Raw genomic sequence first — 25600 nt, 5'->3', positions numbered from 1 at the left:
TTTTTCACGGGTCCGAGCGACTCGGATCTTCCCGCCTTGCTCGGTTAACCCGAGCGCGCCCGAACGTCATCATGACGCTGTCGGATTCTCGCGAGGCTCGGATTCTATCGCGAGACTCGGATTCTATATAAGGAGCCGCGCGTCGCCGCCATTTTCACACGTGCATTGAGATTGATAGGGAGAGGACGTGGCTGGCGTCCTCTCCGTTTAGAATTAGAATAGATTAGAGAGACACTTGATTTACTAATTTTGGGGAGCATTAGGAGTATAGTGTACAGTGCAGAGTTTTGCTGATAGTGACCAGTGACCACCACTTTTATTTATAATCCGTTCTCTGCCTGAAAAAAGCGATACACAGCACACAGTGACTCAGTCACATACCATATCTGTGTGCACTGCTCAGGCTCAGGCCAGTGTGCTGCATCATCTATTATCTATATATAATATTATATATATCTGTTTGACTGCTCAGCTCACACAGCTTATAATTGTGGGGGAGACTGGGGAGCACTACTGCAGTGCCAGTTATAGGTTATAGCAGGAGCCAGGAGTACATAATATAATCCGTTCTCTGCCTGAAAAAAGCGATACACAGTGACTCAGTCACATACCATATCTGTGTGCACTGCTCAGGCTCAGGCCAGTGTGCTGCATCATCTATTATCTATATATAATATTATATATATCTGTCTGACTGCTCAGCTCACACAGCTTATAATTGTGGGGGAGACTGGGGAGCACTACTGCAGTGCCAGTTATAGGTTATAGCAGGAGCCAGGAGTACATAATATATTATATAGTGAGTGACCACCAGACACACAGTGCAGTTTATTTAATATATCCGTTCTCTGCCTGAAAAAAGCGATACACACAGTGACTCAGTCAGTCACATACCATATCTGTGTGCACTGCTCAGGCTCAGGCCAGTGTGCTGCATCATCTATATATATTATATATCTGTCTGACTGCTCAGCTCACACAGCTTATAATTGTGGGGGAGACTGGGGAGCACTACTGCAGTGCCAGTTATAGGTTATAGCAGGAGCCAGGAGTACATAATATTATATTAAAATTAAACAGTGCACACTTTTCCTGCAGGAGTGCCACTGCCAGTGTGACTAGTGACCAGTGACCTGACCACCAGTATATAATATTAGTAGTATACTATCTCTTTATCAACCAGTCTATATTAGCAGCAGACACAGTACAGTGCGGTAGTTCACGGCTGTGGCTACCTCTGTGTCGGCACTCGGCAGCCCGTCCATAATTGTATATACCAGTGACCTAACCGTGGTTTTTTTTTCTTTCTTTATACATACATACTAGTTACGAGTATACTATCTCTTTATCAACCAGTCTATATATTAGCAGCAGACACAGTACAGTGCGGTAGTTCACGGCTGTGGCTACCTCTGTGTCGGCACTCGGCAGCCCGTCCATAATTGTATATACCACCTAACCGTGGTTTTTTTTTCTTTCTTTATACATACATACTAGTTACGAGTATACTATCTCTTTATCAACCAGTCTATATATTAGCAGCAGACACAGTACAGTGCGGTAGTTCACGGCTGTGGCTACCTCTGTGTCGGCACTCGGCAGCCCGTCCATAATTGTATATACCACCTAACCGTGGTTTTTTTTTCTTTCTTTATACATACATACTAGTTACGAGTATACTATCTCTTTATCAACCAGTCTATATATTAGCAGCAGACACAGTACAGTGCGGTAGTTCACGGCTGTGGCTACCTCTGTGTCGGCACTCGTCAGCCCGTCCATAATTGTATATACCACCTAACCGTGGTTTTTTTTTCTTTCTTTATACATACATACTAGTTACGAGTATACTATCTCTTTATCAACCAGTCTATATATTAGCAGCAGACACAGTACAGTGCGGTAGTTCACGGCTGTGGCTACCTCTGTGTCGGCACTCGGCAGCCCGTCCATAATTGTATATACCACCTAACCGTGGTTTTTTTTTCTTTCTTTATACATACATACTAGTTACGAGTATACTATCTCTTTATCAACCAGTCTATATATTAGCAGCAGACACAGTACAGTGCGGTAGTTCACGGCTGTGGCTACCTCTGTGTCGGCACTCGGCAGCCCGTCCATAATTGTATACTAGTATCCAATCCATCCATCTCCATTGTTTACCTGAGGTGCCTTTTAGTTGTGCCTATTAAAATATGGAGAACAAAAATGTTGAGGTTCCAAAATTAGGGAAAGATCAAGATCCACTTCCACCTCGTGCTGAAGCTGCTGCCACTAGTCATGGCCGAGACGATGAAATGCCAGCAACGTCGTCTGCCAAGGCCGATGCCCAATGTCATAGTACAGAGCATGTCAAATCCAAAACACCAAATATCAGTAAAAAGCCTCTTTTTTTCTTTGCGTCATGTGCTGTTTGGGGAGGGTTTTTTGGAAGGGACATCCTGCGTGACACTGCAGTGCCACTCCTAGATGTGCCCGGTGTTTGTGTCGGCCACTAGGGTCGCTAATCTTACTCACACAGCTACCTCATTGCGCCTCTTTTTTTCTTTGCGTCATGTGCTGTTTGGGGAGGGTTTTTTGGAAGGGACATCCTGCGTGACACTGCAGTGCCACTCCTAGATGGGCCCGGTGTTTGTGTCGGCCACTAGGGTCGCTAATCTTACTCACACAGTCAGCTACCTCATTGCGCCTCTTTTTTTCTTTGCGTCATGTGCTGTTTGGGGAGGGTTTTTTGGAAGGGCCATCCTGCGTGACACTGCAGTGCCACTCCTAGATGGGCCCGGTGTTTGTGTCGGCCACTAGGGTCGCTAATCTTACTCACACAGCTACCTCATTGCGCCTCTTTTTTTCTTTGCGTCATGTGCTGTTTGGGGAGGGTTTTTTGGAAGGGCCATCCTGCGTGACACTGCAGTGCCACTCCTAGATGGGCCCGGTGTTTGTGTCGGCCACTAGGGTCGCTAATCTTACTCACACAGCTACCTCATTGCGCCTCTTTTTTTCTTTGCGTCATGTGCTGTTTGGGGAGGGTTTTTTGGAAGGGACATCCTGCGTGACACTGCAGTGCCACTCCTAGATGGGCCCGGTGTTTGTGTCGGCCACTAGGGTCGCTTATCTTACTCACACAGCGACCTCGGTGCAAATTTTAGGACTAAAAATAATATTGTGAGGTGTGAGGTATTCAGAATAGACTGAAAATGAGTGTAAATTATGGTTTTTGAGGTTAATAATACTTTGGGATCAAAATGACCCCCAAATTCTATGATTTAAGCTGTTTTTTAGTGTTTTTGGAAAAAAACACCCGAATCCAAAACACACCCGAATACGACAAAAAAAATTCGGTGAGGTTTTGCCAAAACGCGTTCGAACCCAAAACACGGCCGCGGAACCGAACCCAAAACCAAAACACAAAACCCGAAAAATTTCAGGCGCTCATCTCTAGTTTTTATACCAACATTCTCTATCGGGACCTAGGGATAGATGTCATTAGGCCTGTCCTCTCTAGGTGTGGAGACCCCAAACTTTTTAGGACCCCCCTAGAAGATAAAATACTGGTGGACATTCCTGCAAGTACTCTAAATAGGTGAAGTACATTAATGATACATGTTCTTTCTTTCTTTCTTTCTTTCTTTCTTTCTTTCTTTCTTTTTTTCTTTCTTTCTTTCTTTCTTTCTTTCTTTCTTTCTTTCTTTCTTTCTTTCTTCCTTTCTCCATGTGATTTAAGCAATCTCATCTATTAAAATCAGATCTAAAAAATGCCTTTTTTTCTGGCACATTCCGCAGGTAAATAGGTGAAGTACATTAACGAAACATCTTGCTCTCACGCTCTTTCTTTCTTTCTTTCTTTCTTTCTTTCTTTCTTTCTTTCTTTCTTTCTTTCTTTCTTTCTTTCTTTCTTTCTTTCTTTCTTTCCTTCTTTCTTTCTTTCTTTCTTTCTTTCTATCTTTCTTTCTTCCTTTCTTCCTTTCGATTTAAGCAATCTCATCTATTAGAATCAGATCTAAAAAATGCCTTTTTATCTGGCACATTCAAAAATTCTGCAGTTCAAAACATATTCTTATGGTTTGGTCTATGGTAAATCTAATGGTTCCCTAATTGTGGATAAGATCGTCAGAAAATGTGCAGTTTGCAAAGTTACAATTCAGTAAATAGCTCCCCCAGAGTTTGTGCTGGCCCTCTTACAAGAGACTTCAAATGCTAATAAAGAAAACTGTAGTCACACCACTACCAAGTGCTCAAATTTTGACACACCAATGGCTAGCAGCAAAATATATTAGCGAGCCACGCATTTTACATTTGCAATTCCCATTTATTGATGATTGGATGTCTAAGATCTTCTAGTTTTCTGCAACAAGGTTACAGATAACTGCCCACAGTTACACCTTACATTGTTAGGAATGTGGCATTGATATAGCCTTTAATAAATTATATTGGGATTATTTTCTCATTAACGAACCTTTCCAACATTGCACATACAGTCACAAACTGCTACAATTCTTTGGAAAGTCATAGTTTACAGAACATAGACAACTTATAGACACAATGTTATTAGTTAACTTTTTAGTACTACACAGTACAGTATATCAAATTCATAATGTATACAGTTTACATCCAGTTACAACTCTATTGTTACCTGACAGGTGAAGGTATGGGCGCTTTCACCGGTCTGACAGGAGAAGGAGACTGCCGCACGGGCGACGGAGACTGTTGTCTTGCCATCTGGATCTTGGCAGAGATCACTGGCGGCGTTGGAGATTTGGATGTAGGCTTTGGAGGAATTCTGGGAGGAGTTTTATGTGGCAGCTGCAGTCCTGCAGCACCTTCGATAGTCATTTCAACTGTGGTACTGGATCGTGCATCAAAATGAGCCTCTACTCTCTGCAAAAAGGGAGGAAACGTGGTACCAGGTGAATTATGTGCACGGCCTCAATGTGGCCATTATTTTAGTTATGGAACAGGAGAAATAAAGAAATGTGTGCATTATACAGTAAATAAAATGATTTACTAATTAAAAACTTTAAAAAAACAAACTTGTGGATGGGATAGCTGAACTACAGACAAAACTACCAATTTTTTAAAAAAATGAAAAAAATTAAAAAAATTACAGTAATATCTATATTGTGCAGAGCTTTATAGCCACCCAATGATAATACCATGTGGAGATAAATTCTATGGGGACATACTGGGTAGTGGGGAGAGTAGGGACAATTTGACACACCTTCAATTTGCATATTTTCCAGAAACAATATCTAAAAAAATGGCGCAAAATTACCTTTTCGAAACGTGCTTGTCTTGTTTGGGAAATCTGAGCAGTCGATACAATTGTTTTCGTCTTTTTGGCAGGTATTTCTTCTTCAGCTAGTTTTAAAATTAGAGAGATTATGTAATATCCGGAATTGATTTAAAAATATGTGTTTACATAATAAACAACAAATATTTATGCCAGTGCAAAAACAAAAAGTGCTCTAATAATGTTTTCATTCTAATAAATGACAGTAACCTAATTTTACTCACTAAGAAAGGTTGTGTGCAATAAATTATTATTTGCTATATATACGCATTAATATATATAGCATTCAATTTTAAGCCATGTGCTCTTATAACCCATCAATAAAAAAATTGTCTTTATTACCACATGCTGAGGTTACAGTATATTGATGATATATCTGGCTAATTAACAGATGAAAGGATTGGCAGATATTCTCATACTCAAGTGTCAATGTTGGTATACATAATTCTGAGCTAAACACGGAATGAAGTACCTTGAACTGTGAGTTCAGCTGTTGAAGTAGCACGTCCGACATTATTAGTTGCATTTACGGAATAGGTTCCGGAATCTTCTGGGTAAGCTTCTGCAATAATTAAACTGTAGAGGTCTCCATCTTGAAGGATCTGAAAATCTTGGGAGCCATGGATTTCAGCTCCCTCCCTGTAGAACTTCACCACAGGTGTAGGGATTCCAGTTACTCTTACGTCAAGTCGAACTTGACTGCCTTGTCTTACTGTCGTAGTTTGTAGTCTTTGTGTGAAATTTGGTGGTGCTGTTTCGGCTGCGGAGGGCAAATTTGAAAATGTATCAAACTAAAAATGAAGTGTTAAATGTTTCCCAAGCACAGCCCTTAAGGCACACTAACATTCAAGGTTTTAAGGGTAGCCATACTTAAGCACAGGTGACTTAAATAGTCTCTCAGTTATTTTGAATTAAGCATCTGTGCTCAAGCATGGATATCATGAAAACATGTATTTCTTGTCTGTGTTGAGGACCAAGGTTGGAATACACGTTAAAGTAACTATAGTCAGTTATATGTGAGGTTCAAATGCTAAGCATATTAATACATTTGTGGCATTTTGGCAAAATGTGTTACACAAATTTTTAAACATGTCATACAGTATGTTATGCAAAAGCTATTTGTACAGATGGAGCCATCTTCATCTTGTCCTTTAATGGGAGTAACTGAGATTGGGCAGTCGGACTTAATCCCCTGCTGTAATGACTTAATCCCCTGATGTATTGTTCTCTGTATTGTATTGCAGCTGAGAACAATATATGAAGGCTTTATGCTAATAAACCATGGTGTGCCTAGGTGCAGCAGAGAAGCTAGGCAAAGTGTGAACTGCAAGCATTATATTATTGCAAAATATCAGTCACACATTCGTACCGGTAACAAGTAGCTCAGCGGTACTAGTTGCTTGTCCGGCTCCATTGGCGGCTCTTAGAGAGTATCTTCCACTGTGTGCTGCTGTGGCGGCAGGGATCACAAGTTTAGCGCGGCCATCGCTAAACGTGACCTGCACACCTGGCAGTGTTGCAGCAGAAATAACCTGGCCATCTCTGAACCAGCTCACCTCTGGAACTGGAAAACCTATGGAAACAACAGAGAAAAAAAAGAACAATTATACATTTTACATACATACTGTAAGCTGAAGTTGCACAAAAATATAAGATATTTCTCCAAACACGCAATGAATGGTATAGTCCCACATAGTCCTAGGTGATTATAATACACACAGTACATTTTAGAAAATACTTTGGAAACACAAGTGACTGCAATGATAAATTAAGAGGGAAATCCAGGAGCAGGGAATTTTGTCCCTCCTGGAATGGGTCATATTGGGAGATATGAAATGTATATGACAAAAGACACTGTCTCATGTACAGTATAATTCTAGAATGTCATCAGCCCAAGACAGAATCCATACATTGAAAAAGCTCAATTTTCTGGAGACGTGCGGTCCAGTTCTCCACCAGAAATTTACAACCACCTGAATTTTGTGGATCCGAACAAAAACCGAGTTTGGGATTGCAAAAATGACAAGATTTTAGCTGTTTTTATCTATTTTTATCAATGATTTTCAATTTTTTATTCGATATAAAACCGCGCCAAAATCCAAATCTGTACCGAAACACTTGAGGGTGATTTTACCAAAACCAAAGACGCTCACATCTCTAGTATTTTCCCGTACCCTCCACTGGTAGCCTCAATATTGTGTGGGGGTGCTTGATGTTACTTGGACAGAGACGTTTCATATGAATTCATGACAGCACCACCAATGTATGTTTCATACGAATAATCACTCTTGCCTACCTGACCCTCTCCATGAGGGAGAAAATGCTCTGTTCCTGGACTTTCCTGGTAATGTATGATTGCCATCACCTGTGGTGAGCTAGTTAAGTGATAAGGAAGGTGTTTCACCACAGGTGATGGCAATCATACATTACCAGGAAAGTCCAGGAACAGAGGATGTTCTCCCTCATGGAGAGGGTCAGGTAGGCAAGTATGCGAATAATCCAAGTGAATTTATTAGCTAGGAGATACAGTATATGCTTAGCAAGACTTCAAATCTCCTTAACAGGCTCCTGGGAAAATGTAACAAACCTTCTACTTATCATTTTATAGAGGAATGTACTTGATAAATGATAGCTATAAGCCAATTGGTTCCTGTCTGAGGTTGCCAGACCATCTCTTTAACAAGGGACTCATGAATTATACAGAATCTGTGGCTGGCTGTGTCTCCATTTCACCTGGTTTTCATCAGCCACAGAACATGTGTAATTCATGTGTCCCTTATTAAAGGGATGATCTTGCAGTCCTTTTTCTATCGGCAGGTCCGCCGAGAGGGGGGGAGCGGGTTACCAATTACCCAATCCTGGCTTGTTGGAGGGGCCAGGCAGGGACAGCCTCTTACACCAGCCCAGCTACTGTGTGCTGGGCTGCAGTGAGCCTGGAGAGGTTGCTGCCGCCAGCAGCAGCATACGTCTCTGTCTGTGTTAGTAGGGGAAAGTGATCACATTGATCGCGCTCCCCCCTCCGGATTTGTCCCTGACTGAGGGGCTCAGTGTGCACCCTTGCTCGGTGAGCAGTTCCGCACTTCAAATACCTTTTTTCTTCATGTCTACAACTATTAGGCCCTACCCCCAAAATTTTACACAGGTCGGCCAATGCTGTATTCAGCATTGCCTATCGTCATCTATTCCACTTGTCCACTTCTCCACTCTTTAGAATGTTTGATACATTTCTCCCTCTATAATTAAAATGACTACAGAATTCTATAGATCCCTGCACGCTCACACACATTTGCTTCCAATATAGCCACAGATGCGTGCGCCCAGATTTTGTCTGGGAGTCCAAGTATTGTACCATGATAGAGACACAATATTTCCTGTTGCCTGATGCCCACACTTAGAATTAGATTAAGTAAAGTTTCTTAGGGTGGGATGTACTAAATGAAAAATGCAGTAAAAGTAAAAAAAAAAAAAGTTTGTTGGTTTTACCGCAATTTCAAATGTACTTAGACTTGGCCGCCCGCATATCGTTGCGGAGGGTATCGCCATCTTTTTATGGCAATACCCTATAGAAGCCTATGGGCTTCTTTCCGCATCCCGTCGCACCCGCAGCCCAGTGCCGCACCCGCCACCAAGCACCGCTCCTGAACCCCCTCATGTGTGTCCTGTCAATCCTTCTGGTTCGGCTCCACGATCCCCCATCTCCTCCTTCCCTGCAACACAGCCATTTCTCCTTCTGGCTGCAATGCAGGAGGAGGAGGAGCCTAGGGACTCCCTGCACATGTCACTTCCCGGGGCTGGCAGGTGATGGACCACACAAAGACCCCCTGCCAGCCTTCTCATAGGTATCGCAGGGGGCCTCTGTCATCGCTTTCAAATTAAAAGTGTTACCCATAGCAACCAATGAGGTTTTGTCCATCATTTTCTAGGATGCAAAAGAGAAGTAATAAAATCTGGTTGCTATAGGCAACACCATCACGTTACAACTTTAGATGCTTTAGTAGATCTTCCCCTTACAGTCTAATTCAGTCACTACACATCAGGGTATGTCACCCATATGAAAGCTGCCACATGACGGGGAATTTATGTAATGCCTAAGGACGAGCACTTAGAATACAGCCTGCACAGAAAAGAATGGTGAGATAATTAATTCCCAAAATTGCAGTAATATTGGTAGAGATCCTGACTGCTGGGCTCCCAGGTGTTTCTTGTTCTGAGAGCTAACACCAATACTTAGCAAACAGTATATGCTACCACTGCCTTGTTTAAAATCAGTGAATGCTACATACAGTACAGCCGTCACACATGGAGTTTATTCATGAAGCAGTGAAAACACTGGAGAAATAGACTAGTGGAGAAGTTGGTAACCATTCAGCATCTCCCTTACATTTTATAGACGGTACTTGATAAAGGCTTCCTTCAAAGCTGATTGGTTGCCATAGGCAACCTCCTCCACTGTTTTCACTGCTTCATGAATAGACCCCATATTATAAATGTTGGCAAGATGCCGTGCTAATATAAAAAGGACTGTGTAAATATTTACAGAAGTTTTCATATTCTGACAAGTAATTGGACATTGGACAATACTACGATAGTTACTTGGTGGATGACCTCATACAAAATAGTAATTACTCCCACAATCAAATAAAAATACTGTGCTTACTGTATCTCAGATTTTACAATCCTATTCTGGTCAACTCATACAGCATATAAATGAATTTATTTCTCTCATTGGTTTTAGAAGCGCTTTCACATACGGCACCTTTCAATGTGAGTATAGTCAGGGCTGTAACTAGATGTGTGTGGAGTGTGCCACCGCACATAGCGCTGTTGGGTAGGGGGCGCTGTTGGCAGCACTTGGGAATTATCTGTTTTGATTACTTTCACTTGCAGCTTGCCCCATTTTTGAAGTACAGCAATTCCAGACCACTCCTGCCTCCTATCTCCATCCCCTTCCTTGCTAATATCTACAGTATACAACATTCATAAATTTAACTAGATAACTTTGTTATTCAGCCACGCTGTGGTCTATTTACTGAGCCTTGGATAGAGATAAAGTCGATGGAGATAAAGTACCAGCCAATCAGCCCCTAACTGTCATTTTTTAAACCCAGTCTATAACATGTCAGTTAGGAGAGGATTGGCTGGTACTTTATCTCCGCAGACTTTATCTCCAACCAAGACTTAGTAAATAGACCCCACTGTCCTTTATTACATTTCAAGATGCTGACATACTCAGAATTTAAACCCACTGCTTATGGCATTGCAGTCAGACACTCTATTTATTGAGCTATCTGCACATGCATAAAAAGCTACAGAGGGCTAAACTAGAGAATTCTAACTATTTGAAACTTACCTTGCACTTTGTGAAAATTTGATCAGCATTGCAGCTGAGCAGATCTATGTAGTGTGTGGCTCCAAGGGATTGGATGTGTGGCTGCACACTACATAGATCTTCTCAATTGCAATGCTCATTATTTTTTTACAAAGAACATGTAGCTTCATATTGTTAGAAATCTTGTGTTTTTTTTATTCAGGATCAAATACTTTAGATCAATGATTAGGATGTCTGACTAGAATACAACAGGTTATAGGTATGAATCCTGGGTATGGCAGAATATTGAAACGTGTTCTTTAATAAAGGGTATTGTGGGCCTAATTCAGCTAATCTGAGAAACTGCAGTTGTCTGCAAGTAGAAAGGAGCTGCACTGACAGAAAGAAAAAACACCTCATGCAAATTTGCGATTGCATCACAGATCGCTAATACATTCGCAGATGCATACACAACTTCCGGAATATTGAATATTTAAGATCCACTGCAGAAAAAACGAGACAAATCCCTCACAACTGGAAACACCATCAACCCTATCTCTATAAAGAGGACACCGTGTTAAATGAGGATCCCAAACCTGGCTGGTTTTGAGCAAAACATCAGAGACACTCTTAAGGGACTACACCTCTAGCGGTCCTCGGGTAAAGGGCATTGGTGTGACTGCGCTGTCAGTCTGTCTCCATCTGCTATATGTTCCAGGCTTAATAATAGGAACGGATGCTAATGTGATAGGCAGTTACAATTATTTGACCCATATTTGTTGTTTTTATTGTCTTAAATTGTTTTCGTATTCTATATCCAACTTTTAATGAGGCCTAAATTCATGTTTTATTAAATTGCAAATTCTTTATCACTCAATCCTTCTTATCAGAATTTACATTCAATATTTCAATTAGTGCTGCTATTTTTCTCTTTGGTTTTCCTTTAAGTTTTGTATTGTGTCTGTGTCAGTAAGTTTTGCATTGTGTGTATGTGTCAGTAAGTGGTGTTTGTGTAAGTTTTATGTTGTGCCGTGTGTGTCAGTAAGTAGTGTGTGTCAGTATGTTTTGTGTTGTGTGTGTGTCAGTCCTGCAAGTGTGGCGGTACGCTCCGGTACGGCGTACCATTAAAAATGTGTCCGCCAGTACGCCATACCCCCGCCACACACCACCAAGCTCCTAGGTCTTGATCGGAGGTGCCGCCAGCACCTTCTTCCTTTGTCAGGAAAAGGACTGCTGGGAGCGTGAAGGTGATGTCAGAACCCTCCCGCACCTGGCAGAAAAAAAGTGACGGTGGGGTGCAGGCCAAGTGGTGAGTGGGTGGGATTAAGTATACCAGTTGTTGGGATCCCGGCACACAGTACACCGGCGCCGGAATCCCGACAACCGGCATACCGACATCTTTTCTCCCTCTTGGGGGTCCACGACCCCCCTGGAGGGAGAATAGATAGCGTGGCGCCGCAGCGAGCCCGCATGGGGCTCATTTGCGCTCACCGCGCTGTTGGCAAGCCGGCGCTCAGGATCCCAGCGCCGGTATTCTGCCCGCCGGGCTCCCAGCCACTGGCAACTCATACTACACCCCGGTGAGTAACTCTAATGGTCGAGACCCCACCCCACAAGTACAATGAGGCGGCACTCCCGAGTTTTGTTGGTGCAATAAGATTTATTGATCCTAAATCTTACTTAATAAATCTTAGTGCACCAGCAAGACTCGGGAGTGCAGCCTCATTGTACTCTATCCACAGCTTGAAAACCCGAAAGGAGGGCACTGGAGCAAATATTCACATCAAAACAGGATGAGTGCTGGGTACACAGCTTATATATAATATTTTTTATTCTATAACCAGGGTCACATCCTGCTGTCTTTGTCTCTGTAGTCCGCAGGGACAGGAGGCATCTGTGCCATGGATTCACATAATATATAGCCATTCCACCTAGTGTCACATGGTCACATCCCTTAATGACATGACCACACCCACGGCATGCAGGTACAGTACCACTGAGAAAAAAATTGTGTCAGTAAGAAGTGTCTGTCAGTAAGTAGTGTCTGTGTCAGTACATTTTGCATGGTGCCAGTGTCAGTAAGTTTTGTGTTGTGTGTGTCAGTAAGTCAGTAAGTAGTATTTTTGTGAGTATGTTTTGCATGTGTGTGTGCGTGTGTGTGTGTGTGTGTGTGTGTGTGTGTGTATGTGTCTGTGTGTGTGTGTGTGTGTCAGTAAGTGCTGTCTGTGTCAGTAAGTTTTGTGTTTTGCCGTGTGTGTGTCAGTAAGTAGTGTCTGTCAGTAAGTGGTGTCAGTGTCAGTAATACCCCTTTCACACCGCAAAAATAACCTGGTATAGCCGGGTCGACATGTTTCGATGTGCGTTGTGAAAGGGGTCATGGGCGAATATCGGGTCGCCTGCTCCAGTAATTCAATAAATACCGGGTCAGGTGCAGTGTGAACAGGTTACCCAGGTTGATGCAACCCGGGACCCGTTCACTGCATAGGGAATGGCGGCGCGGAGATGATCTCATCTCCCAGCACCGCCTCCGCACCCGCCTCTGATGCAGACTCTAAATTGACGGGTCGGGTTGGCGGTGTGTAGGGTCCAAGGCCGGGTCCCACCCAGGAATGGACCCATTTCCAATTCCCAGGTGGGATCCGGCATTGTGATGTGAGAGTGGTATAAGTATTGTGTAGTGTGTGTGTGTGTCAGTAATACCCCTTTCACATCGCACAAATAACTCGGTATCGACACAGCATATTGCCGTGTCGACACGGGTCAGGGTGTGATGTGAAAGCACTTTCGCCGAATTAGCGGATCGCCTGACCTGGTAATTCAACCCGGTATAAAAGAAGGATTATACCCGGGTTGAATACCGGGTCAGGCGCAGTGTGAATGGGAGCCACGTCGATGCGACACGGTTCCCATTCACAGCATAGGGAGAGGCGGCGCAGGAGATGAGCTCATCTCCCAGCGCTGCCTCCACCCCCGCCCCTGCTGCTGCTGCGCTCCTCCGCTGCTAATGGCAACCGACCCGGTATATTGCCGGGTCGGAAAGCCATCAAAGGAGACCAAATGCTGGATCCCACCCGGTAAGGACACGTTTCTCTTACCGGGTGGGATCCGGCATTTGCGATGTGAAAGCGGTATTAGTAATGTCTGTGTCAGTAAGTTTATCTGTGTTGTGCGTGTGTGTCAGTCAGTAATATCTATCAGTAAGTGGTGTCTGTGTCGGTAAGTTTTGTGTTTATCTGTGTTGTGCGTGTGTGTTAGTAAGTAGTGTCTGTCAGTAAGTGGTGACTGTGTCACTCACATGGCATAGGCCACACGCCCTATTTAGACCACACCCACACCACACTGATTACACCCCCACATCACTAGTCACACCACCGCAGCGCTTGTCACACCTCCTGCCAGGGCACACAATAGGCCCTTCCTAAATTTCAGCTTCAGGCCCATAAGGACCTTAATCTGGCACTGGCCATCGGGTAGATGCACAGACTACCTATCTGCAAGCAGCAAAGGCAAATTAAAACTAGTGATGTAGAATTTACATCTCTCAAGTCTCAACTAGCTCCAGATGTGGGAAAATCGAACAGATTTGAGGATCAATAAAAGATGGTCAAATTATTAGAACCAGTTTCACAATGGGGGGCCTGGCAGCAGTGCAGTCTGTTCTGGGTGGAGGGTGTGCACAGATTATAGGTATAACTTTGACCTGCTCCAACTTTTGGTTGAACAAATCATAACAATTGTTTTTTATTTAACCCCCCATGGTGTGGCTCAGTCCATACAATTGTTGCATCAGTTAGAAAAGATAACCTAAAGAAATGATGGTGGCATTTTATTTGGCGTCAAATAATACTCCATTTTATTGTGTTAAAATTTTTTATGATATATCTTTGTAGATAATTACCCTGACAACTGTACTATTAGCATCAAATGGCATCACCAGACAGCAAATACAGTGATATTTACTCAAAGTAACAAAACACTTTTATCAATAACTGCAAAAATATTTAAATGATAATTTAAAAAAAAAGATCATAGTGCAGTACTCATAAATCAGTATGTTCAACATTTTTCAACATTTACGGCGAGGTTAAATGGGGTCCAAGATCGCCGGAGGTGCGGGATACCGACCGCCCTCGGACGTTTTTTTTAAAGGGGCAATCACCTATTGCTTTGGCAATCTCGGAGTACATTACATCCAACCGTTTAAATTTTTTCTGGCACCGTCTCCACAGAATGCACTTTCATGGGGTGGTATTCATGTGACCGGCGGTCTGCTGACCGACAGTCACATGACCTCCCCCACCATCCCGGCTCAGTATCCCGATGGTCGGCATGCCAACCAACAGGGACTATTTCCACTCGTGGGTGTCCACGACACCCATAGAGTGGGAATAGAACCCGTGGTGACCGCAGGTCGCCACCGAGCCCGCAAGGGGCTTGCTGCACTCGCCCCTCCTTGCCGGGATACCGGCGTCGGTATGCTGCCGGGATCCCGGCGTCGGTAAGCTGACCGGCGGTCAGGAGACCGCCGGTCAGCCATACTACACCCCTTTCATGTAGGAATATACTGGCTACAGTTCAAATCAAGCATTTGCATCCTAATATGCTGTGAATATCGGGCATAATTCCGAGCTGTACCCAAACCCGATGGTTTACATACATCTCCGATGTTAGGCAAACTGCACATGCACAGGATCTGTACTGCGCGTGTGCCGGTCTACACCTGCAGCATTAGTATATTATTGCGTAGCCACTGTGTGCAAAGTCGCAGCGGCTGTGCAATAGAGTCCATTTGTATCAGACCCATCATTCAATAATGAATACCCTAAGTAAACGTATATCTGCAGCTATGGAAACCCCAACCAAATATGCATCACCTCCATGATGATTGGTCAATATAATCAAGCCAAATGATAGATACCATTCCTGAGGATGTGATCTGATACTTCCACTAGCTATCAGTCCTCACCATGTGCCTAACAGCAGTAATCTGATATTAGATACAAGATCTGTCAAAGAAACATAGGCCCAGATTTATCAAGCCTTGGAGAGTGATAAATTGCACGGTTATGCCAACCAGCTCCTAACTGCCATGTCACAAGCTGTGTTTGAAAAATGACAGGAGCTGATTTGTTGGTACTTTATCACCGTGCGCTTTATCTCTCTCCAAATCTTGATAAGTCGGGCCATAGAACCATAGAATTTGATGGCAGATAAGAACCACTTGGCCCATCTAGTCTGCCCCTCTTTTTTATCCTTAGGTAACCTCAACCCTTTTTGATCCTTAGTTCTTTGTAAGGATATTCATATGCCTATCCCAAGCATGTTTAAATTGCTCTACTGTCTTAGCCTCTACCACCTCTGATGGGAGGCTATGCCACTTATTCACTACCCTCACTCTGAAGGCATTTTTCCTCAAGTTTCCCCTGAACCTCCCCCCCTCCAGTCTCAGAATCAGTATCACAGTGCACTCGTGTGCAGCTATTTTAGCAGCTAAATTATTCTAATCCTAATCGTCCCAAACAGGGGCATAATCAAGAGAGCCGGGGGTCTGAGTGTAGTCTCTGTCCGGACCCCCTCCCTCTCTCTAGCCGGCAGCTCTGCTCAGTGCTCTCAGCACTAGAAGACGCTGTCACTGTAGCAGAGTCTACTACGTATACGCAGGTCTCTGGGGAAATGGCGTGGTGGCCATTTTCCCAGTAATTTCCCTAGTGCGCATGCACAAATGCAGGAAAAATGGCCACCACAACATTTTCCCTGTGAATTTGCTGTTCTGCGGCTGCCATTGCTGGACTCAGGAAAGGTTAGTATAGAAGAAATAGGTGCAGGTTGTGCGGTGTAGGTCCTGCCTGGACCCAGGGGTCCGTGTGAAACTTTTGCACTAATACTGGGCATACACTGGGCTAGATGCATTATCGTTTGGGGAGTGATAAAATGGAGAAAGAAAGTGTCAGCCAATCAGGTCCTGACTGCCATGTCACAGGATGTGTTTGAAAAATGGCAGTTACTTAGGAGCTGATTGGCTGGCACTTTTTCACTCTCCATTTTATCACTTTCCAAGCGATGATGCATCTGGCTTGTTGGATAAAATGGCTGTCAAACTGACAGACTCACACCTGTCAGATATCATGGTCATACATGTATGTATGGCCACAAGAATAGATGCCTGCATTTCTCCCCTGGGTAGGAGACCGTACTCCGTTCCTCCGCTGTCAAGGAACAGGGGACATGTCAGCCAAAGTAGGGCATACACTGCGCGTTGCATCAGATTTGCCACACTATACAATTATCTGGGTGAACCCGCCAATATTAGGAGGATCGTCCAGTTAATTGTATAATGTATGCTCAGCCAATGTCCTCAATCTAATGTTTAAAGCTGACCAACTGCAGTTCAGTTCCTAATATATAATAGAGGTAATACAATTTATAACTATTCTTGGGGGTGATTCAGAGCTATTGCAAAGTATTGATTATTGGTACTTTGCGTATGTGCAGAACCTGTTCTGTGCTTACACGAACAGGTCCTGCAACGTAGCGAGAAACCCGGCATCAGCCTATCAGTAATTGACAGTCTGGTACCATTTCAGTACGGGGGGGAGGGTTGCGATGTCCTCCGTTTGAGAAAAGGAACAGAGGAAATGTCAGTCAGCCGAGGTAGGGCGGCTTGCACGGCACCTAGGATGCAGGTCAGGTCACAAATGCAACAGGAGGCATCTACTTGTAATGGACGCCTCCTGTTGCATCACCATACAGCGCTATTACTGCTGCTTTCAAGGAAGCAGCAGTGATCGCAACTCCAACCATATCTGAATCAGACCCCTTATTCCACGCAAAACACAAACACCTAATCAACGCTAAAACAGATGTATTAACTCATAAGCAATGATTTGCCTGCACTATTGTCATATCTTAAACAAAAAGATACTGTATTAACAACAGAATAAGAAACTGTTCTGATTTTTTCTATTAGTCACATAGGGGGACATGTATCAAACCTTGGAGAGATATAAAGCAGAGAGATAAAGTACAGTACCAAGCAATCAGCTGCTGTCATTTTTCAACAACAGCCTGTTAAATGATAGCAAGGAACTGATTGGTTGGTGCTTTTATCTCTCTCCAAGGTTTGATACATCTCCCCCATAATGCTGTTTTTTTTTTTATATCAGATATTGAGATTCCGCTATTTAATTGTATACTAAGCTGGTCCCTTTGAAAAAAGAGGGCTGAAATCCTTAATGGCACTTCTAGTAAACCGATTGCTGCCTTCTTGGTCCAACGTTGGACTTATCCCAGGTAGTTCAAAAGTGGAACAGAAAGAGTTGTGGTGGTGTGGACTAGATGGCGCTATCGCTCAAGCGGTGATGGTGAATATGAGAGTGCTCAAAAAAATACTTAGCTGTGCCGTCTCCGGACGAAAAGTCAAGGATGTTCTATGTTCAATTTGTGATGGAGAGCTCAACCGTGTTTGAAAAATAGGAAATGAAACAGAAGTATACAATGTGTAGTATTGTCGCGTGAAACAAAATGAAGAAATACGTAGTCTATGGTTTTTGCCGATATAGGCTAGTAGGCTTCACTAGGCAATGTAAATGGTCAGAGAATTGGTGATCAACCAACCGGTTGAGCTCTCCATCATGCATTGAACATAGAACATCCTTGACTTTTCGTCCGGAGACGGCACAGCTAAGTATTTTTTTGAGCACTCTCATATTCACCATCACCGCTTGAGCGATAGCGCCATCTAGTCCACACCACCACAACTCTTTCTAAGCCGGTCCCTTGTATTTATATTTATGTTGTGATCATTTTATTGGAATATTATCAAATGTATATGAGTTTTGCTTATTTTGCTCATTTGTTTAGGTTACCTCTGAGCCAATAGCTCTTTTTAAACACCACATCCAGTATATATTCATATTTTGTTTTTTTTTGTTTTTTAAATAAAGTACCAGTATTACTTATATCCAGCAGTAAAATATTGTTTAAGAACACAAAGACAGTATAATATATAATAACACCTTATGGCTCATTTCAAACAAATGTTATGTCATTATAACATCATTGAGCAATGCTAGTTTCCTTATAATGTATATATGTGAGAGACGGGAAAAAAACAAACATGGTAGTTAACACATTTCTAGTCTTTTTCCTGTTCATTCACATCTCGCTGTCAGTATGTGGAAAGTGCAATCTCAGTCAGTTTCTATTTTGGAAAAGACAGCTGCAGACAAGGGGCTGTGATTGACAGAACAATTTGTTGGAGCCATGACAGATCTGGGAGATGTGGGCAGGGGATCAACACGTCAAACCTTTTATAGAGCAACAGCTGTCTGCATATAGCTTTATAGAGGATCAGCTTTACTGAAATAGCCCAGCGCAACCGCTTCCAACACCATCTGATCTTTTGAACTTAACTTTAATTTGTCATCATTGCATTGTGTGTGCTGCCAAAATCAGATCACTGATCATTTACACTGCTGGGGTCCGGCCACACTCGATAGAACAGATTCAGTATCCAAATTTTGGAAATGCTCTGCTATGAGCTCCATAAGGTACAGTAACTTGTAGATATGTTATAAAAACTACATTTAGGGCGGTTCCGGTATGAATGGTCGACCATGTTATGGTCGACAGTCATTAAGTCGACCACTATTGGTCGACATTGACATGGTCGACATGGACACATGGTCGACACATGAAATGGTCGACACTTGAAAGGTCGACGCATGAAAAGGTCGACATGAGGTTGTTGTTTTTTTGTGTCGTTTTTTTCGTAAAGTGACTGGGAACCCCAATTAGTGCACCGCGTCCCCTCGCATGGCTCGCTTCGCTTGCCATGCTTCGGGCATGGTGCCTTCGCTTCGCTCGGCACAGATTACCGTTCCAATCGTAGTCCACGTGGATCGTAAAGTATGGAAAAGTTCCCCAAAAGGAAAAAAAGTTAAAAAAATCATGTCGACCTTTTCATGTGTCGACCTTTCATGTGTAGACCATTTTCACGCGTCGACCATGTGTCCATGTCGACCATGTCAATGTCGACAAATAGTGGTCGACCTAATGACTGTCGACCATAACATGGTAGACCATGTGAACGGATACCATTTAGGGCAGGGGTTAGAAACAGGGGCTCAAGCACTTAGGGTTGCCAAAACGCAATTGCAGATGAAATGTTTTTTTTACATTTGAATTAAATATTGTAAAGGTTATACTAAGGATAGCAACAATCTGATCAGTAATAGTGTTTAAAACTAAAAACTCCCTTGTAACTTTGAATGGTTTGACTGCACATCATCTTGGTGCATGTACATAACATATTCTGGAAATGTAAAAATATGAATATATACAGTTATGTGTTCCAAATGGTATACGATTCACCATAATGTACAGTATACTGTATAAGTCTTGCAGCGGCGCATGCGGGGGGGGGGGGGGGGGTGAGTACCTAGAATCCCCAAATGACAACAATCTGAGCCCCATGTCTTCGCGGTGTAATGCTGCTATTTGCGAGTGTCATTTTATCTCCACCCCACCCATACACCCACAAATTGCACCATTATGCCACAAGGGGGCCTAATGACACAATTTAAATGACTCAGGAGTTGCTGCAGGTAAATGTAAGAGGATAGATTAGATAGATAGATAGATAGATAGATAGATAGATAGATAGATAGATAGATAGATAGATAGATAGATAGATAGATAGATAGATAGATAGATAGATAGCACTACGGATGGCGTAGTGGTTAGCATTACTGCCTCACAGCACTGAGGTCATGGGTTTGATTCCCACCATGGCCCTAACTGTGCGGAGTTTGTATATTCTCCCCGTACTTGCGTGGTAGGTTAATTGGCTCCCAATAAAATTAACCCTAGCGTGAATGTTTCTGTGTGTATATGTGATAGGGAATATAGATTGTAAGCTCCACTGGGGCAGGGACTGATGTGAATGGGCAAATATTCTCTGTAAAGCGCAGCAGAATATGTGTGCGCTATATAAATAACTGGTAATAAATAATAGATAGATAGATAGATAGATAGATAGATAGATAGATAGATAGATAGATAGATAGAAATACAAGATGGCCAGTCCAGCTCTGCCCCCATACCACCTTGTAAATACTGGTTTTGTCCCTTAGTTTTAAATAACATATATATCATTAAAACATACTGTATATTGAATTTATAATTCAATTTGGGGAAATTTTACTTAATTGCCAGTATTTATCAGGCAGTCTGCACAAAGCTGTGTGTATTCTCTGCTTGACAGGAAAGCCTTGCCATTTTATAAATGTAAAATTACATGTTTTGCCAATGTATAAATACAGAGGTTCAGAGAATAGAATCCATATTGGCACATTACATTCTTCCGTAACTTAAATGCAGGGGTGTATCTACCTATTGGCCAGGATGGCACTCGCCAGGGGCGCCAGGCAAGGAGGGGGCGCCGTCTGGCTGTGCCATCCATGGCCAGGGGGTAGAACCAAGTGGTACTGTTAGACTTGGTGACTGTATGTAAGTGCCAGCACCAGTGTCCGGCAGCAGCGCACAGCAGCTCGCTTGTAATCAGACACAACATAAACTACAGATCCCAGCAGCCCTTGTTGCCGGGAGCTCCGGGAGCTGTAGTTTACTTTGAGTCTGATTGATCACTAGAGCGGAGCTGTGCTGCTGGATACTGGCATCGGCAGTGACAGACAGTCACCAGGTACAGTCAGAGCCAGATTATGGGGAGGTGAGGGGGGCAGGTCGAGGCACAGGACTACATACACTGCCCTGCATTGGGTTAGGGTCGTGGACTGAGTGGAAGCACGGGGTTGGGACAACACGACACTCACTGCCAGGCAGCCCAGCAGCATGGAGGAGAGGGAGAGAGGACAATGAGCTACTAAAGTACATGCAGTCAGCGTACCCTGTCTGTAATGTGGGGGGTGGGGGGGACACTATATAGTCTGTCTGTCTGTATGTGTGTCTGTGACTGAATTTATGTATGTGTGACTATGTATGAATGAAATGAATGTATGTTTGTGTGTGTATAAGTATCTACTGTATTTATGTGAATAAGTGTGTAACAATGGGGGTAATTCTGAGTTGATCGCAGCAGGAACTTTGTTAGCAGTTGGGCAAAACCATGTGCACTGCAGAGGAGGCAGATATAACATGTGCAGAGAGAGTTAGATTTGGTTGTGGTGTGTTCAATCTGCAATCTAAATTGCAGTGTAAAAATAAAGCAGCCAGTATTTACCCTGCACAGAAACAAAATAACCCACCCAAATCTAACTCTCCATGCACATGTTATATCTGCCCCCCCACCCCCACCCCGCAGTGCACATGGTTTTGCACAACTGCTAAAAAAATTCCTGCTGCGATCAACTTGGAATGTACAGTATGTATGTGACTGTATTTGTATATACTGCATGTGTGACTGTACTGTATATAATATGTATGTGTTTTGTGTGTGGCTATGTATGTAAGTGTATATGTGTCTGCCTATGGGCAGGATCAGATATACTAATGGCAAATGTGGTTTGACCGTATTCCCCATATAAAATTAGGAATATATTTATTAGCACTTCCATTTTCATTTCCAGTTTCTATTTGCATTCCCCATATGCCCTTTATAGACTGTGTTTTCTATAGGGGTATGACTGTGCGGCATAACGTGAATAAGAGACACTACTGTGTGGTGTAATGTGAGTAATGGACACTACTGTGCGGTGTAATGTGATACTGTGTGGCATTATATGAACTGGAAGTACAATTGTGTGGCCATGCCCCTTCCCTTCCCCACAAGGCCACATTTCTTTTTTGACACACCTCCCTTATTTCAAATATGTGTGTGTGTGTGGGGGGGGGGGGGGGGGGCTGCCCCTGACTTTGACAGGGGCGCTCGAACCCCTACATACACCCCTGCTTGAATGATCTTACTTTTCTCATATAGGCTCCTTCTAATTTATTATAAAGTAAGTGCTTGAATGGAGGCACAATATTTGTGCTAATAAACAGCCCGCTATTCAGTATAGAAGTACTATGACAAGACATTAAGGCCATAGAAGGAATAGCACCATAGTCCAAAATATAATGTGCACAAACTTTGTTTCATGCCCAGAATCACTACAAAATATTGTATAGAATTCCATTCAGACTAACTTGAAACAGGGGATGGGAGACTCAACTGCTGTATATATATATATATATATATATATATACACACCTAATAGAACAGATATGTGTCTGTGGCCAAAACTAAAAGAGTCTGTGACAGTTGCTTCACATTTCTAATAGATGATATCAGCACACCGAAATAAACTAGATTGGCAGATGGTACAGTAGATGCATCATTGGAGAGTGCTAAAATGGAGAGAGAAATAGCATCAGCCAATCAGCTCCTAACTGCCATGTTACAGGCTGTGTTTGAAAAATTACAATTAGGAGCTGATTGGCTGGCACTGAACTTTATCACCCTCCACTTTCTCTCTCTCCAAGCGATGACGTGTCTGATTATAATAGGAGCTATTAGAATAATAATAACAACGTAATCATTATAAAACACGGTCGTACATGAATCATTGCTATTGTTTTACGCAATGAACACAGCCGTAAGAACTGTTGTCCCAGCACTATTCAACACTTTGAAAATTGGTACTGTAATAATGTAAATATTCACAGAAAGTGTTCATCGATATAACACTAACTCTGGGGTAGGGAACCTGTGACCCTCCAGCTGCTGTGGAACTACACATCCCGGCATCCCCTGCCACAGTTTTAGCATGCCCCAACAGCAAACCTGTGACAGGGCATGCTGTGATGTGTAGTTCCATAGCAGCTGGAGTGCGACAGGTTGCCTACCTCTGTACTAAATTACTTTTACTTGAGAACTATTTACAGATGTAGCCACTCTTATCCATACTGCAATATGGCCACATGTGCACACTCGCCTTAGTACGACTGGAAGCTAAAAGTGCGACTTAGTACGCCAAGCTTTGGCTATTCACACACGTGATCAGCTCCATAAAAAGCTCACATCACGCCAAATGAGTCGCGTCAGGCGGCTAGGCGCAGGATGAGTGAGCATGGCTACATCTGTATGTCCCAGAATTCCAGTCTATCATGTGTCACTATGAGAATATTGCTCACAATACTCTGTATATAGAATTACTTCCATTACCTGTTGTTATATAAACTCTAATGTTAATGTAATAATGATAAAAAACCAAATCAGATCAAGCAATTTAATGAAAATATTTTAGCCCTTAGCAGTATCTGCAACATGTCTTCATTCTACACAATAATCACCACAATAATTAATATACAGTAGTAATACATTTCTGTTATTGATTTCTAATTAAAAAATACATAGAAAAATTTCCTTACCACTAATCCGAGCCTCAAAGGTTGCGGCACTACCCTCCAGTGCCACAACACTTTGTACCGGCTGTATAAACGTCGGTGCTTGCGTAGCCATCTTTTAGGCACTCTAAAGAGAAAAAACATAATATATAAAGATAAAATCTCATCACGGTCTTCTACTGTATTTCCAATTGCTGAATGCATGTAACTATCCCACTTGTTTTAGTTTGCTTTTAAAAAAAAAAAATCAAATAAATGTTTAGTATGTTTTATATTACATTAGAAACATGGTTCCATTCATAGCATGGACACATTTTAATTCTGACTTATTAAGTATGGGTATCAGATCATGAACACAAGTAATGTAAGTTTAATTTTTATTTGGGGGGCAGCAGAAAGAGTGTGAAGACTATAGACAGTAGCTGAGGGATATAGGGGGAGATGTACTGTATCAAACCTTGGAGAGAGATACAGTACAGTGAAGATAGATTAATGGGGCTATGTAGTAAGCCTATGTGCAGAGACTCACATGTCATACTACAATATACTCCAGAGTTTTGATTATATAAATGAATAGAACAATACAAAGATAATATTAAGAATTTATAAATATATCACCTCACTGCTGAGCCTTGGAGAAAGCTAAAGTGGTGAGAGATAAAGTATCAGCGAATCAGCTCCTGACTTCCATGTCACAAGCTGTGTTTGAAAAATGACAGCTAGGAGGTGGTTGGTTGGTTGGTTGGTTGGTTGGTTGGTTGGTACTTTATCACTCTCCACTTTATCTCCATCCAAGGTTTGATACCCTGTACGTCTCCCCCTTAGAGTAAAAAAAAACACTTAGGGTGGGATTCAAATAATATATCACGGCCAATTTCCTTTCTAAATGATCTCCGTTATTGCGCATATTGCGCCCATAGTAATCAGGTTTAGCTGTGTAAAGGGTTGGGTGCCTCGCTACTCCGGGGGTAGTGAGCTGAAATAATGATACCACGCCCCTGAGGGCAGAAACAGAACGGGTGTGGAAAGGGGTGAAAAGAATTGAATCCCGCCCTTAGTCCTTCACGGTACTAGAATGTATAAGAAAGTAAATAAAACAGTATAGAGTCAACTGTATTTCAGAATATGTCTGAATAAACTGAACATTAAGGCACATAAATGTATTTTATGATACTGTTTAAAATACTTAATCCAAGCCATATTTATTTAAATCCACAATTACAACACATACTGTACAGCTTCATAAAGACCAGTTCAGTTTAAGTTTTAATTGGCATCATAAAATGCTTATCTCTAGTAATAAAACCTTTTTAGTTATTTTACAACCCAATTAGTCTTATAATAATTTATTTCCTGGTTGCTCTTTACTGCAGAAACTCTCATAAATACAAAAAAATATATATTTAATTTTTATTAATTACATACATTTAATTGTATGCTATTTCATGGGCAAGAACCATTTATTCTGGTATTTGGCTGAATTTTAGCTTCCATTAAACAATGTTTTACTGTATGTGGCAAGCTATAAACTGTAAATCCCCCCCCCCCCCCCCACAAAAAAAAAAAAAAATGATATAAGAATTATCAAATTGTAAAACAAATTTGTAAAAAAGTTTAAACTATTTGTGGAAAGAAGATTTAATAATGAAAACAAATGT

General features: G+C 42.3%; 1 protein-coding gene across 29 annotated transcripts in view; it reads right to left on the bottom strand.

Moving 5' to 3' along the window:
• The window catches only part of TTN (titin), a 302099-nt gene that overhangs the window by 275567 nt on the left and 932 nt on the right, over positions 1–25600 (bottom strand). For all 29 annotated transcript variants that reach the window (XM_063933349.1, XM_063933371.1, XM_063933359.1 and 26 more), the window contains exons 2-6: positions 23967–24069; positions 6660–6863; positions 5763–6050; positions 5273–5358; positions 4634–4878 (exon numbers count right to left, since the gene is read on the bottom strand). In XM_063933349.1, coding sequence (XP_063789419.1) covers positions 4634–4878; positions 5273–5358; positions 5763–6050; positions 6660–6863; positions 23967–24057 — 914 coding nt within the window. In that variant the 5' untranslated portion in view covers positions 24058–24069. The remainder of the gene's footprint in view (positions 1–4633; positions 4879–5272; positions 5359–5762; positions 6051–6659; positions 6864–23966; positions 24070–25600) is intronic.

The sequence above is a fragment of the Pseudophryne corroboree genome, chromosome 7 (assembly GCF_028390025.1).
Source record: "Pseudophryne corroboree isolate aPseCor3 chromosome 7, aPseCor3.hap2, whole genome shotgun sequence".
In the NCBI taxonomy this organism is placed as follows: domain Eukaryota; kingdom Metazoa; phylum Chordata; class Amphibia; order Anura; family Myobatrachidae; genus Pseudophryne; species Pseudophryne corroboree.
This window is presented reverse-complemented; position numbering and strand designations above follow the sequence as displayed.